This window comes from Rhinolophus sinicus, chromosome 12 (genome assembly GCF_057876585.1).
Source record: "Rhinolophus sinicus isolate RSI-liver-muscle chromosome 12, RSI-T2T, whole genome shotgun sequence".
NCBI classification, from domain to species: Eukaryota; Metazoa; Chordata; class Mammalia; order Chiroptera; family Rhinolophidae; genus Rhinolophus; species Rhinolophus sinicus.
This window is the reverse complement of record NC_142512.1, coordinates 26,451,555-26,468,429: the sequence shown is the minus strand read 5'-3', so window position 1 is coordinate 26,468,429 and position 16,875 is coordinate 26,451,555. Positions and strand designations below refer to the sequence as shown.

General features: G+C 41.0%; 2 protein-coding genes across 14 annotated transcripts in view; one reads left to right on the top strand and one right to left on the bottom strand.

Annotated features, from left to right (window-relative positions):
- The window catches only part of ACACA (acetyl-CoA carboxylase alpha), a 259,377-nt gene that overhangs the window by 232,052 nt on the left and 10,450 nt on the right, over nt 1–16,875 (bottom strand). The gene's annotated exons all lie outside the window — the stretch shown is intronic.
- C12H17orf78 (chromosome 12 C17orf78 homolog) lies at nt 1,128–13,522 on the top strand. 2 transcript variants are annotated; one of them, XM_019732529.3, is made up of 8 exons: nt 1,128–1,266; nt 2,295–2,368; nt 2,761–2,776; nt 2,878–3,120; nt 8,101–8,256; nt 10,105–10,229; nt 10,681–10,806; nt 13,332–13,522. In XM_019732529.3, exons 1-8 carry the CDS (start codon nt 1,209–1,211, stop codon nt 13,404–13,406), a joined length of 873 nt encoding a protein of 290 aa, XP_019588088.2. In that variant the 5' UTR covers nt 1,128–1,208; the 3' UTR covers nt 13,407–13,522. The 2 variants fall into 2 exon arrangements, with proteins under 2 accessions (XP_019588088.2, XP_088658212.1); XM_088802086.1 differs by lacking the exon at nt 2,761–2,776 and having other exon boundaries at nt 2,295–2,381.

Genomic DNA, 16,875 nt, shown 5'->3' with positions numbered 1-16,875 from the left:
ACAGTATGGAGGTTCCTTACAAAATTAAAAATAGAACTACCATATGACCCAACAATTTCACTTCTGGGTATTTATCTGAAGAAACTGAAAACACTAATTCAAAAAAATATATGCACCCCTATGTTCACTGAGGAATTACTTACAATAGCCAAGATACGGAAGCAACCTAGGTGTCCACTGATAGACAGATGCGTAAAGAAGAGGTGGTACATATATACAATGGACTATTACTCAGCCACAGAAAAGAATGCCATCTTGCCACTCATGACAACTGCAGAGGATCTGAGTAGATCTTCTGCTCTATGATCCACCTTGCTATGTTATCACGAAGTCTACAGAGGATTACACTAGATTTATACTCTTTACTAAAAGGTGTGATTTTAAGAAAACCTTCAACAGCAATTATCTGTCTAGGAAAATCTTCCTGAAATGCAGACAGTATCACTCATCTAGTATATTTAGCTCTTCCTCACAACCTCTCAGCCCAAGTCGTGGGCATGTGGTCTACCTATACTCACTTCACTATTCGGGCGTGTGAAAACGTACAAGACTAGATAGGTATGTCTGTGTTGACGTAAATTTTTGTGTGTAACTGTGAATGAATTCTAGAGATCATTTGGTTGGAACATTTACAGAGGATGTGGAGAAGTCAAGCAATTTCCTCAAGACGATATAGTTAATAATGGCCTGTGTTGGAACCCAGTTCTATTGGTTCCTAGCCCAGAGCTCTCTCCAGTGTAACTCACTGACTCATGCAGTCCCAGTTTCCTGCTCCAGTCTAGAAACCACGTTCCCTAATCTCTGTACCTCTTTATGTTGGTGTATAAATCTATGTGCCTGTGTCAGTGAGCATGCTTGTGAATGTCTACGTGTCTATCTGCAAGTATTTATAAAGCATATCACTGGGCGTTTATGCCCTTTCTCCTAGGGAAACCTCTAGGTAATTTCAGTTCCTTATGTTGGCACCAGCAGTGAGGTCAGGGAAGACCTTCTGAGTCAACCATTAACAAGCAGACGTGGTCCTCTACTCCAATCAACACTATTCCTGGGTCTTCAGGAAATGGGGCAAAATAATTAAGGGTGGAGCCAGTCCTTCCCAGGGTCAAACTTGGTTCCAGGGCAGTGAAAACACCTAAAGACCAAACTATAAGGGATTGTGACAGATTAGCAGCATACTGCCTCTGCAAGGAGCATGTGCTCAAGCTGACATGGATACCATCTTGGTTTTCAGCCTGATCATTACATCCTATGATGCCAACAAGAAAGGTAAGTACTTCTCCAGACTAATATCCTGCAAAACACAGAGAGACCTAGCAAGTGTTTGGGGCTGTATTCCAGCAGATAAAGATGTAGCCCATACTCAGTAGGCAATGCTTTCCAATCATCCCATGTGTCCTCTTGCCTCTAGGCAGGACGACAATGTATTCAACCCAAAGAGACAGCTGTTTGTTTCATGCTGAGAAGAGACTGGGATGCATTCTTCTGTCTTGTTCGTGGAGCTAACATTAAAAGTCCTTTCACTCTTAGATGGGTTTCTTTCCTGAAGAGTGCTGTCACAGTTCCACTATTATCATCACCTAGTCCCCCAAATTCTTAGTCCCTCATAAGATGTTGTCTTCCTTTTTTCAAGATGTTACATCCAAATCCTTGGGAATGTTCTTAGATGGGGGGAGCTAAGGGAAAGGCTTGTGTGGGAGTGAAGTGGCACCATTTTCTCCTCTTGATAACTGTTTATCCAAAACAGGATTTCTCTAACGTGTCCTAAAAATTTCATCTCTAAAAGTAGCTCACCAGATTTAAGGTCAAATAGCATAAGGTACAGTAGTTAACAAATTTAACAAATGAAGAAAACTCACAACACCCTGTGAGTTATGTGCCAAAAAACATAAATAACTATGACCTATGGTTTCACGGAAACCTGGAGAGATACCTTGTCCATAGTTATATTTAATAAACTTTCAAAAGTTTTAAAACAAGAAGACAGATAGAACAGGAAGGAGAAGACATAACAATAATCAGTGTTTGAAGGAATGGATTGGTTAGTCAGACTTTAACTTCATTTAACTCTATTTCATCTTTGTTTTTCCTAAAGATAATAGACTGGTACTCAGTTTTCTTTATACTATTCTAATTCCTACTTTTATATATTTTTATGTTTGGGGGGGGAGAGTTTTTATCTTCCCAATTGCAAGTTTTATAAGAAGGAACTGCATTCTTTTGTATCTCCCTCCAGTGCCTAGAATTCTAAAGCGTAAATACCCAGTAAATCCTGACCTTTTTTTTTTTTCTTCCAGAACTCAGAGACAGCAGCTGCCAAGTGGAACAGCTGCCTGGGTTCTTCCCGAAGGGTGTGAGAAGTCTCAGGGATGTGCTAATGCCAGGTAGGGATGGGCCCTCTCTTCCTGAAAAATCACTTTGCCATTCCAGAGAATTTTTACTTTTAAAAGATGCCTGTTTCTCCTACTCCTCGCCCAGATCTCAAATACCCTATTTTAAAGATACGTGTCCCCCCTCCCCCAAGAGGTTTTCTGGAAACCAATTTTATAATTAACTGTTATTACCTAAGGCATTGTTAAATAAATCAGACAGACTGGGTGAAGAAAGAGAAAGACTCAGTGCTCTCTGCATTAGAGAAAACAATCTACGAGCATTTTTCTGGGCTGAATTTACTGCAGCCACCAATCTTCACGGGATTCATAGCAGAAGGAAGAAAGGCAGGGCTGGTATATTTAGTACCATAAGCACATGCTGAGGAAGCAGTTAAAAAGAGAAGAAAGCACAGTGAAGGAGTTTTAACAGAGGTCATGAATGGAAGGGGTTTAGCCATTCGGATTAAGAACCAGCTTCCTTTATTTTCTCTGGCTTTTCTCCTTCCAGCTCAGGCAGAAGCCAAAAGGTCCCCTTTCATCCAAAATCTAACTGTGGCTACCCTGCAGTGCCTCGGCTCTGAGAGCAAAGTGAAAGTCAACCTTGTATATTCGGAGAAAAGGCCAAAGGTCAAGCATACTCTGAAGAACCTGAGAGTCATTTCTGCTCCCCACAGAAACAGCACTGCCTCCCCAAGCTGTCACCTAACCCCCACATCCAAGTTGCAGACTGGATCCCTTCTAACAGGCAAAGGTAAGACTGGTAAATGGGATGAAAGTATGCATGACTTTTAGTTAACATCCCTGAACACAGGTAGATCTTAGTAGCAGCTATAGCCTCAAGGAAATGGGCAAATCCTTTCCTTGGGCAAATCTTTGTCCTTTATGAGACTCAGTTTTCTAATCGCTAAGAGCTCTTCTAGACCTGACATGCTGCAGTTTTCACATGATCTCCATTTCTGATGGGTCTTCTTTTGACAATGGTCACTTGAATTTGATTTACTTTGAATGTACATGGGAAAATATTCAAACAGCACAGATTTACAGTGAAAAGTAAATCTCTCTCCTACTCCACTCTCTCAATCCTCCAGTTCTCTATCCCTGAGAAAACCACTATTAACAACTTATTGAATTTCTTTCCGGAAATACTCTAAACATGCATGGATGTATATATTTTAAAAACATAAATGGCAGCATACCATACACACTATTCTGTACCTTGCTTTTTCCCACTTAACAATGCATCTTATAGGTTGTTCCGTATCAATATGTATAAATTTGTCTCATTCCTTTTAACAGTTTACAGTATTACATTTTATGGCTATACTATAATTTATTCCACCAGTTCCCTATTGGTGGATATTTTGGTTGTTTCCAATCTTTTGCAAAGACAAACAATGCTGCAATCAATGACCCTATACATTCTTCTTTGTGTACCTGCAATTTATCAATAGGATAAATTCCAAGAAGTAGGATTGCTGCATCAAACGTTTGATAGATATTGCTAAATTACCCTCCACAGTGGTCGCTCCGTTTTGCCCTCCCATGCACTCTGTGTGGGGAGGGCTGTTCCCCCATAGTCGATGAGCAACGGTTCTTAACCTCAGCCTTAAGTTTCTCTGTTTCTGCCCTCCTCTCCTTCTTCTACCCATTCTTTCTGTCAAGTAGTTTATGATCAACAAATTGGCACTGGCAGTTCCCCTTTACCTACAGACAATCCCCTAAATGTTACTGCTGCACTGCTGGAAAAATAAAACTTCACACTTTTAGAGAAATTGGGGGTTCATAAGCAGAATAATGGAAAAAAAACACTTTTTAAAACTACAGTCTGTTTAGAGGACTAAAGATTGGGAAATAAACGGATAGGTTCTTGGGATGTGGCCCAGGTACAGTAAATTATATATCCTGACATGACATAAATGTTTTCATTCCTTTGTTATATTTTCTAAAGTTCACATGGTGATCATTTTTGTGTGGAAAAAAATTTCTTAAAAACTTAAAAGCCTCTGACCGTGTGTGGGGGCCTTCAGTCACTCAATATTAATGTAAATTAATTCAGCCAGGTTGTTTTCCTCCTAACGTGTGACACCCCCCTTGAGTCAATGGTAGCTGTGATTTGTGATTAGTACAGTGAACGTAGTCATTTTGGAGTCTAGAGCACTTTGCACAGGGCAAATCTTTCTTGGATATACTGCTATCCAGTGTTGGACTAGCAATTAAGGACACTAGCTCTTAGAACTTGGGACAAGGAAAACTGGGAGATTAAGGGGGAGGAGAGATGCCAAAGATCAACCTCACCTAATTCCACAATGTGCTTTGTGTTAGCCCAGGACCCAGGAGGGGAGGAAGAGTTTAAGCTAATACCCTACACTATTTGAGTGGCGCAAAGATTAAATGGATGTGTGGGGACTTAATCGTCAGTCAGGTTACATTTCTATGGAACAATGATGAATTGCAAACAGCCAACGTATGAATGGAATTTTGAAATATCACCCCATTTATAAGTTTGAAACTGCCTGCTTTGAATTTAAACTTACACTGAGTAGCAGGAGGTGACAGACTCCAAGTAGGGTAGAAATAAAAATTAGGTAAAAGGTCAGATTTACAAGGTCATAAAAGAGATGCCAACTATAGGTGACATCATCTGCACAGAAGGATGTTCCAGAAACCGTCAGAAGACAGTGTCATGGAAAAGTCCCCAGAGCAGAGTAGGAATTCGAAATTGTAAGGATGAGAATGGACTGCAACACAGTCGGTCATCATCATCAGAAGAGGGTCAACACGGAATGTAGAAAAATGCCAGATGGAGACTATTTGTTACTGTTTATGGAATTTGGCCAAGGAAAAGATCCTCTGTTATAAGTGTTCTGAAATTTCTTTCTGGTAGAGAAAGATGACTTAGTAGGTCTTTATCACTTAAGAATGGTTTACATCATTTAGTTCCTATTGCTCAGATTCTATACTAATCAAGAAACTTCCCAATTACGCGTTAGGTTTCACAGGGGCCGATAAGTTTAGAAAAGGGTGCCTAGAGGAGAAACACAGCCTATCCAATCCATTTGACAGAGACATTCTCCTATGTAAATTTTTTAAATGTCATTTTAGTATATGGATTAGGCTTTTTGGAGTGTGATTAGTGTGAATTGATTCCTATTGTCTGCTTACCCTGCGTGAAACTGTGGGGAGAGGAGAAATAGCAAACAAATGTTTATTCTAGCATTAATTATCACCTTTGGCAAGTTACTTTATTTCTCCAGGGCTCAGTTTCTATAGCTACAAATGACAGACTTGACTAGATGGTCTAATTTCTATGTATTTTACGTAAAGTGGAGGTTTAGATCTGAAGTAGAAACCCGACAGCAATATGTCTTCTCAAATAGCCCTTTCAACCTGCAATTATTACAGAATAATCTCTAAGGTAGACTTCCATTTAAATATAATGCACCTAATGTTCCCTATTTAAAATAAATTATTTTGTACTAAAGCAGAGCAGCATCTCCTAAGTTAATTATTTCATAAATTTGGATTTTGGTATATCTTTTTTTTTTTTAATTTTATTAAATTTATTGGGGTGACAATTGTTAGTAAAATTACATAGATTTCAGGTGTACAATTCTGTATTACATCATCTATAAATCCCATTGTGTGTTCATCACCCAGGGTATATCTTCTTAAAGTGGGCATTCTTGCTCAATATCCTTAGCCAAAGAAAAGCTAATATTGCATGCAATTCCATCATCACCAGGAATGGGGAGCTTATATTTACAAATGTGCTCCACGTTGTTCTTCCCGTAAGTGGCCTGAGGAGTCCTCTGAAAATGGTTCATTATTTCCTTGACCCAGAGAACCCCACAAAATCATGTATAACTAGAGATTGAAATCTTCGTGTTCACTTTAAGAACACTTGTGAAACTGCCCAGGACATCAGAGGTATGCATATCTGAAAAGCCACCAAGTGTCTAAAGAATGTCACCTTACAGAAGCAATGTGTGCCATTCCGTCATTACAGTGGTAGAGTTGGTAGGTGTGTCCAGGCCAAACAGTGGTCTGGACGCAGGATCAGTGGCCCTGCTCAAAATCTTGCAGTGGATCCCCATTTCAATCAAAATAAAAGCCAAAACCCTTAAACTAGCCTACAAGGCCCTCAGCGATATGGGCCCATTTCCTTTAGAGCCTCACCTCCTCCTGTCTCCTTGCTCACTCTACTAGAGTCTCACGGGCCTCCTTGCTCGTAACTGGAACGTGCCAGGCACACTCTGCCTCGGGGCCTTTGCTCTAGCTCTCCTCTCTGCGTGGGGCACTACAGCAAGTCCACTAATAATGTCATTTTGTTGTAACACTGATAAGAAAAAAAAAATCGATTCCTGGCTGGGAGTATGTGGAGTTTGCACGTTCTCCCCATGTCTGTGTGGGTTTTCTCCGGGTACTGCAGTTACCTCCCACATCCCAACGACGTGCATGTTAGGGGAACTGGCGTGTCTCCATTGCCCCAGTGTCAGAGAGTGTGGATTTGTGTGTGAGTGTGCCCTTTGATGGAAGGGCGTCCTGTCCAGGGTGGGTCCCTGTCTTGTGCCCTGAGCTGCTGGGATAGGCTAGATCCTGAACTGGAATAAGCAAGTTAGAAAAGAATCATCTCACCTGTTTTTACTAATCTTTCTTAAATGTCTGTATAGCTCACATTTATTTCAATGTTGAATATTAGAAGTGTTTTGGGTCTTTAGAAGTTTGGTGATGTTTCTGTGACCAGAAATATGCCATAGGAACTTATATCAATGTTCACATCAATTAGCCTATGGTAAAATTGGTTTTATGTCGTTTCACTTAAAGTTGCAGTTTGCAAGAACCTATAGATGACATTAAGTGAGAACTTACTGTACTTCCCCAGGCATCTGCTTGGCTAATCCCCTCACCTCCTTCGAGTGTTGGCTCAAGCATCCCAGTTTCAGTGAAACCAGCCTATACTGCAGGTTGCCACACCACTGACCACCTGCACCCCCCAGATGGCTCCCTTACCTTGTTTTACTTTTAATTTTCTTTTGGTAGCACTCACCCCCTTCTAACATACCGTAAAATTTACTGTCTGCTTCTCCCTTTGGGTGTCCTCTTTGCTTGTCCCCTTGCTAGAATGAATCCAACTGATATATCCAAAGGACTGAAGTAGTCCCTGGCACTTAATCGATATTCATATCTAATTATTTGCTGAATGAATGGAATTGAGGAGTATAGGAAGCTGGGCTGGATGGTCTTTCTTCCTTCCAGCTACCCCTGCTTTCCTCAATCCCCTCTCAGAGTAGTTGACTTAAGACTCCACTAGACAGACGTGCAGCAGTCATTAAGACAAATATGATATTCCATATTCTTCCTTGGACTTTGGAGCCATCTTTTTTAAAGAAGAAAACTTTGAACGGTGTTACGCCCTCTACCCTTATTACAATTATGGCTTTAAGAATGATAAACAAACAAGATATGCTCCATTCCTCCACTCTGATCCTACATAGTCAAAGGCCTCGTGGGGATTTAATCCACACCTCTTATTAGCACTTCTATCCTCGTTTACTCTTGGCATTATTTGGTGCCCACACCCTAAACCTGTGGACCGATCAATGGGGCCACAATTAGAAGTTTCATATCAGGTAGAGCTAGGGTGTTTTGTTTTTTCTTTTTGCCAGGTAAAATAAATGACAAGATGAAATTTTCTCAGTTGTCCTTTCATTATTTCTTTTTTGTTTTACAGCTTTTTTACCAGGGATCTTCCAATGTAAGGTCTATCCAGTGATGGGGGCTTCATCAGAGACTTTTCCCACCATCAGCACCTCCATAACTCCTGGGAATCTAGGAGGAGAGAAAACCACACATATGGATGATTTTTCTACCCCTTTGAAACAACAAGGTACAGAATAAGTAACGGTAAGACAAGAACAGAAGGAAAAAGAAACATGGTTAGCCCCAACATTAGTCTGGGTCTCCTACCATTTTCCTGGAGGTTGAGAAGTTACACAGTTTACCTTAGAAAAATCATTCCATTTCTTATGGAAAAAATGAGTTTCTCTATAAAGAAGGTCCCACAAATGTTTGTAATTTGACACGACAGTCATGCGCTGCGTAACAACGTTTCAGTCAACGAAAGGCTGCACATACAACAGTGGTCCCATAACATTGTCATGGAGCTGAAAAATTCCTATTGTGAGGTCGTAACGTCCTAGCACAACGTATTGCTGACCTGTCTGTGGTGCTGCTGGTGTAAACAAACCTACGACTGTGCTGACAGCTGTATAAAAGCACAGCACATACAATTACACACAGTGCATAACACTTGATAAGGATGATAAACAACTATGCTATTGGCAAAACATACCTGCTATACTTTGTCATTGTTATTTTTGAGTCTTCTCTTTCCACTTTTGCTAGCCGTGAAACAGCAGCTATGTTAAGCCAGTAGCAGCCTCACACATCTCGTGCTTCCCATGTCTCTTGATTGCACTATTTTCTCTCGTGCTTGATGTAATCTTGTGTTGTTTTATAAACTTAATATAGCCTAACAAGTGTACAGTGTTTATAAAGTTTACAGTCGTGTACAGTATGTCCTAGGCCTGCACATTCACTCCCCACTCACTCACTGACTCACCCAAAGCAACTTCCAGTCCTGCCCGCTCCATTCATGGGAAGTGCCCTATACAGGTGGACCGTTTTTTAATCTTTTATACCGTCTTTTTACTGTACCTTTACTATGTTTAGACATGTTTAGCTACACAAATACTTACTATTGTGTTACAGTTGCCTACAGTATTCGGTACAGTGACATGCTGTACAGGCTTGTAGCCTAGGAGCGACAGGTTATACCATAGAGCCTAGGTGTGTGGGAGGCTGGACCATCCAGGTGTGTGTAAGTGCACTCTGGGCTGTTCCCACAATGACGCAATTGCCTAACAATGCATTTCTCAGAACACATTCCAGTCATTAAGCAGTACGCGACTGTATTAATAATCCTTTAACTCCACACACGCGAACTCATCTTGTCACTAGATTTGGGAAAAGAATAAAACGTAGGTAATTCCAGCCATTGCCTGTATAGATAGACAGCATTTCCACACTAGGCCATCATACAGAGATGCCAACAACCGAGTCCATGAGGCGTCTGCATTGTTTTTAGAAATAGCCTTCCCTACATTGGCCAGGACTCAAATTCCAGTTTGGGCTACATCCTAGTTCCTACCAGGAGAAAACTAAATATAAGGTTAGTAATAGCAGGATGCACAGAAACCATGTGTCCTCAGTGGGGCTTAGGACCCAGAAGCAACGCCAATTCACCTTGTCCCTCCTATGCCCCACGAAAGCCACCAGGAGCACAGGAAAGGTGGCTGTCTAATCCCACACTGTGTGTCGGGGCACACGGGGAGAGACCCAGAGGGCTGCTGGTGCAAGGTGGGTTTACAACACCTTGTGCACCTGCCCCTCATCCTCCCCTGAGGGTGGTGCAAGAGTCAGTTCTACTTGATCATAGAAAATCCCAAATTCCAGGGAAGGTGACTCATTGAGAAGAGACTGCAAAGGAGATGAGAGCAGAACCCATCATCCCCACCCCACTCCTGACTCTGTGTCTGAACGGGAAATTCAGCCTCTACCTCTGAATCAAGCTGGACCCCGATGAGTCATGTGAGCCAGAAAACCGTCAAGTCAAGGGTCAATCTCTTCCCTCTCTCAAATTCTCTTTTCTCCCTCTTCTACTCTTTTCTTTTAGATACAGATGAGAACCTAGAGATGAGGCAGAAATGGAGCATCGTGGTCAAAATTCTGCTTGCTGTCATTCTGTTGCTCAGTGGAGTCACCATTACAGTGTTTGTCATTTTTGAAGTCCCATGCCCTGTAAGTTTGCTGATATATTGGGTCCTTGGAGTTGATCTATAAATTTCTCCTTCTGTTCCAGAGGCATAATGAAAAAACCACAGACGCTGGAGTTTGGACAGATCTGCCACTTACACTCACTAGCTGAGTGGCTTTGAGAAAGTTGCTTGACTTGTCCAACCTCAGTTGCCTTGTCTTTAAAATGGGACTAATGATATTTGCCTCTTATGGTGGTTATCAAGGTGAATTGAGATCCTGTGTGACAGGCACCTGGCACACAGGAAGTCCTTGCTAAATGTAAGTTCCTTTCCTCTGCTGTACTTATATGTTCTTTAGAGGGGCTAGAGTGAATAGCACCATATATTTTCTTGAGAAGAGAAAATTTTCTTTAAATGGCCTGACACAAGGTTTGAAAGATAATCAAATGCATACCAGCCACTTAAAGTTAATGCCAGTCATTTTCTCCCTTCAGATTCAATGCCTGAGAGCCAGAAAGCTATGCCAACGCTGGTGGTTGTGGAGAAGGCAAAGGAAGGAAGGCCAGCAGCAACCCGAGGCGGCTGGGTCCCAGCCTGAGTCTCAGACGGAGAAGGAAAGCGTTCTCTGTATGGTTTGTGTCATTTGCTTGGAGAAAACGAGGCAAACACATAAGTGCTGGGAGACAGGGAGCTGCTTCACTTACGAAGCAAATATGGGTAATTCTTTTATGTGTCAGGAAATAGGTAGGTAGTTGTACCGCTGTTTTCTTAACATCAGTCCAGCCATAACACAATAGGGTATGTATTGAAAATACACATTTTTGGGCCCCGGATATAATGAATCAGAATGTCATTATATCTGGGGCCGGGAATCTTAGTTTTAAGATTTTTAATCAGCTCCCTAAGTAGAAGTGGATTTACTGTGAAATTAATGAAGTTTAAGCTTCAGGACCCATGGGACCTATATAAGACCTTGTATCCAATTTTGTTTTAAAATTTGTATACTTTTTTAAAAATCGTCCCCCAAACTGTAAGAGTTTCAGAGCCACAACTATGTATCCATCCTTGCCCCGAGGTAACTCACATACACCAAAGTTTAGGAACCACCACACTTGAACAGAGTTTGAATACTTGGCAAAATGGCTTCCTTCCTCCCTGCCCTGGGGTTTCTCAACAGGATTAGTTCCTATCGTCCTTTTATAAAACACATTACGCCACTGGTTCAGCACAGCTGCTTTAAATGCAGTTTCTCCATGGAGTGGAGTCAGCCTTTGAATACTAGAAATGGAAGAGTGCCTACAACATTTACATAATATCCACTAAGGCAAAGAGATGAGGTCTCTAATACTAAATTAAATACTAATTATAATACTGACTAAATACTAATTAAAGAAGGTGTCCACTTATGTAGAATTACAACATTGATAATGAGTCTCAAAAATTATCTTGTCTAAGATGGTATGGTACACATGCTGCCACTCTAATTCTATGTCGCTGCATGTATCAATAATCAAGCACAGTGAAACTAGAAGATGAATAAATGCTGGAGATTTAATGCACAGCATAGTGATTACAATCAACAATACTGTGCTATAGACTTCAAAATTGCTAAGAGACTAGATCTGAAATGTTCTCACCACAAAAACGAAGTGATCACTATGGGCCATGATAGAGGTGTTAGCTGAAGCTATGATGGTAATTATACTGCAATACATAAGTGTATCAAATCAACACATTATACACCTTAAACTTTAAATCAACACATTATACATCTCAATGTCAATTTTAAAAAATCAAGCACAGCACTCTTTCCACCCAGACATAGCATCAGAATCTCATCACAGGGCTTCAGATACCCAGCGTCATCTCTGAATATTTTGTCATCTTTGGTCTAGGTTAATATTTTCCATAACTCCTTTTAACTCCTTTTCTGCTAATTTTGGATAATGTAAATTAGTATGATTTTTTTTTTTTTAAACTGGGGAATCTTGGGGAACAGTGTGTTTCTCCAGGGCCCATCAGCTCCAAGTTGTTGTCCTTCAATCTAGCTATGGAGGGCACAGCTCAGCTCCAAGTCCAGTTGCCGTTTTCAATCTTTAGTTGCAGGGGGCGCAGCCCACCATCCCATGTGGGAATCAAACCAGCAATCCTGTTGTTCAGAGCCCGTGCTCTAACCAACTGAGCCATCCAGCCGCCCAAATTAGTATGATTTTATCATATGGTGTATTTATATTATCATTTCTTTTGAACATTGGAAGAAATAGACCTAAAGGGGACTAAAAAGTCTAGTTCAGGATTAGAGGTAACCATGAAGCAGCAACTCTGATCGAATTTTTTCTTTGAACAAAATAAGCTATTAAAGAATAAATGAATAGAAATAATAAGCAATTTTACACATATCACCTCATTTGAGCCTCACAAAAAGCCTGGGAGGTAGTTAGCGCAGGTATCTAGATTTTATTGATAACTTAAACTGAGGCTCAGAGAGGTTATGTGACTTTCCCAAGGCCACACAGCTGGTAGAAACAGAACTAAAATCCAGGTCTTTTAATTCCTATGCTGGACTTATTGGCTCATTCATCTATTCCACAAAAGTTTACTGAAAGTGACATTTTACTTCTATGTGCCTTCTGGAGGCTTACAGTCTATGTTCATAATAGGTAAGCATTTGGAAAGTACATACAAAATCAGAAAATGCATGGAGTCAGGTATAGTGAGAGTGGAATGGGATTGGTAAAAAATATTTGGTCCATTTTGACCCAGATCTCTGCTGCTTTTCAAACACAGTGAGATTGTTTGGGCCTGATTCAGGAATGAAGAAGAATCCCTGTGCTTCTGGGATCCAAAGTAGCTGCAGACCCAGGGCCCTTTCCATTTAAGGCAAACAGGTTAAGCAAGGGGTGGATAGGCTCTTGCTAGCAGGTTACAGGTTCCAACAAACTGTAGGTTTTCATACTGAGTGCACCTTGCTGATACTTTCTCAATTTAACACAATAACTTTTCCTAGAATCATTGGGGAATAGAGACAAAATGATGATTACCTGGAATTATATAGGGTTTTGTATTTAGCTATCTCTTTTTTGGTACATGAAAAAATACCCATTCCCATCCTCCTTTATTTTTCATATTTCCTTTCAATCTCTAGGTTGGACAAAATGCTCTCAACTCAAGCTCAAAGAAAGCTGCAGGGATCACTATTATCTACCAGACGTACTTCTGAGGAGTTCTGCTCTGCTTCACATGCTGAATGAAGGATACTCCAGGACGGTCTTCTCCCTGTTATTAATCAATATGGGCAGATTACAGCAGGCACATTACAATCAAACAGTAATGCCAGGCCAGAGAAGGGGGAGCCTATGCTTAGCAGGTACCCTCATGCCATTGGTACTGACTGAGTCACACGCCTCTGAGATTCACTTTGTACTTCCACAGAAAGCGGGTATCTTCTCACCCCATCAAATGAAGACAAAAAGTCTTCCCTCTTGGCACTGTGAATGACCTACTGCTCTTTTGAACAAAAGGTTGAAATGCATCTTCCAAGGAACTGGACATGGGCAGAGCAGCCATGACTGTGGCCCAGTTCACCAGCTCCTGTTATCATCACAGCTGACTTCATGCTCACTGGCTCTCAGCTGGCTTAGGGGAGGGCTCCTGTTTTCCCAGGCTGACAGCCATCGAGGTTTATGATTTAGCCTCTGTCTTACATTCATTTTTGCTCCAAAAGACGCATTAGAGCTGATGGTCCGGCTAGGTCTTATTTTCGGGGAAGCACGGTACCAACACACTGGTGAAGGGAGCCGACCTGAAGCATTCCAGAAGTCCTCCTCAGAAGTCATCCCCCAGGGCTCAGGGACTGCATACCAACAGGACCCAGATGAGGTCTCCTGATAACACAGGATTCCTAAAGTGGGTCTGCCACTATATCCTACCGTGATGGTGAGCTGCATACATTCTGAACAAGGGTCCAGAGCAAAATGACTATGATGATCTTTCTCAGGGAGGCACAGATACGTCAAGTCTAACCTGCTTAAGTAAGTTTGGTGAGAAAGTGGAAGGAGCTGATATTAATGCAGCATTTAGGGAAGAAAGGAATGGCAGGAGGATAAGGGTGTTGTCCTGCTTCTTTTCATAAAAGGCTGAAACCATTCCATTTTGTTTTGGTGAAATGTGCCTGTTGCTAAGTAATTGTTTTCTTAGTTCTCTGGTGGAAACCATATACAAATTGTAGCCTTCTTTCTTTCACTTCAAGTATTGCCCAAAAAAGTGATTCTCAAAACTATACCAACAGGGGAATATATCTTGCCCCAAACCCTGATTTAATATTCAAGCTCAGCCTGGAAGAGATGGAACAGATACAAAACATGGATGATGGTAGTTTTCAAGGAAGTCCTTTAGAATCCTCTAGGGATTCTGAAGTTCCACAAACCTTTAAAATATAGTAGGTAATGATCACAGGGTACTGGGGCTGGCATTTGGATAAATGCGTCTATTATTTGCACCCTTCCACTGACTCACAACATCACCTCCAGTTTATCCTGCCATCTATGGCTCGTTCTGACCATGAAATAAGGGGGGAAATAGCTTGCTCCTTCCCAACACAGTTAAGGAGAATTATGAAAAGCATTCTGCACTTAGAAGCTCTTGTGCTAAGACTGATGCTTACATTCGTCCTCCGCTTTCCCGGCCTCATCCACCACAGAATGTCCTATAATCCAGGAACATGAGATTTCCCAGGAGATGAAACCTGGGCAAAGCCTACATTCATTAACTTTTCTGCAAAAGTATAACTTGGGTAACATTTATAGTGACTTTCTTTACAGAAATTCACTGAAAGGATCAAAATTGTTTATTTTGCTTTGGAGACAACTTGTTTCCCTTGCCACAAAGCAAGGTCCCTCTGAGGATTTTCTGACTCCCTAATCAGTTAACCATTTTGAATTCCATAGTCTCTTACCAGCGGAGACCTGTGAAAACTAAGAGATGGAAGAGATGATAGCAGAAGAGAAGGGAGAACTTTCTTGTGGACTTTGGGATAGGCACTTTACTCTGCAGATCACTTCAGAGCAGGGCACAATTCTCTGTCATCACTACAGAATAAATTACAGTCTCAACTTGATGAAACACTGTTTCTGTGGAGTACCAATTATTTCCCTAGGAAGTGACTAGTTGGCAAGGTTTTTACTGCAAATTCTTTCTCATTAAGTTACCACACTTGATTTTTCGATTATTAAAGTACATTCTCATTATTAACAATTTTTAGAAAATACTGGAAAATATAAGGAATAAAAAAAAGAAAAAATGTTATACCTAATCCTCCTTCTCAGACATAACCCCTATTAATGCTTTGATGCATCTCTTTACAGACATTATATATATATATATATATATATACACACACACACACACACACACACACACCCTTACACAGAAAAAGACATATGTTACACAAATAACATCATACATTTCATACAATTTTAAACCTGCCCCCTCTTTTTGGCTAACGTATTACTAGCATATTTCCAGTTAGCCCAAGTTGTGTTTTTTTCAAGTCTTAGAAATGACTGGAAGTCATTTCATCTTTTCTAAGGGTCTAAGTCGCCCCAATACATTTTGATAGGTCCAAAGATTAAGGTAGGTAGTTGCTTAGGACAGAGAAGGCACATTCACAGAAACGCCCAGTTAAAACTTTTGAAAGTATTGCTGAATAACATTAATAGTTGTATTTGTAGGTGTGCTAAAGCATGGCTTTGTTCAATATAAACACTTAAAATATACAATTTTATATCTGTTTTGTCATTTCTTCACTTTTTAGATATACCTGTGTTCTCAAAAAATCAAAGTGACCTAGGACTCTCTGGACCTTGGAAAAGCCTGAGCAGGCCATTAGCATCCCTCCTTTTCTGCACCCCCAGGCTAGTGCAGGGGGCTAACTAATCAGAGGACTAAAGCTGGTTCCAGCCCTGATCGTTCTCCCCTGCCCTTCTTGTTTTAGAGCCTCGTCAAGCACTGTCCAGCAGATTCTGACCTAGAGCACTTTCACTGTTTATGTCCAGAACTAGCCCTTTTCCAAGGAAGACTTGCTCCATGTACTAACGGCTAGGGGCTAGGAACATTTCTTTTTTTGCCCTGGACAGGTTGAGTCTATGGCCCCTCCTCCCTTCACACTCTGATCCTCCACTTCTACTTCCACTCCTCCTCTCCCACTCTCAGAAAGGATTCCGTTTTCCAGTTCAGACAGTGGCCCTCATGTGTATACTTCCTCATTCTTAGGCTTGACGCCTGTAGTGTCTTCTCTACATTTACATTTGTATATCTCTATATTACTTTGTAGCCAAAAAGCACTATGTTCATAGTAGACATTCAAAAAATGTGTTGAGGGGCACCCACGTGGGCCAGTGAACTGCGCCCTCCACAACTAGATTGAAGGACAACGATTTGACTTGGAGCTGATGGGCCCTGGAAAAACACAGTTCCCCAACACTCCCCAATAAATTTTTTTTTTTAAAAAGTGTGTTGATAATATCACACCACTAAATGGATAGCTGAGGGTATCATAACTTTCTAGAAGAAAATGAGGTTTATTTTTACATCAAAGCTGCTATTGGTTACCAGATGGATGCAAAGCAATGAAGGGCCATCCTGTAATTGTTGGTAACACTGGAATTCATCTCTCCAGACTAACATGTTTT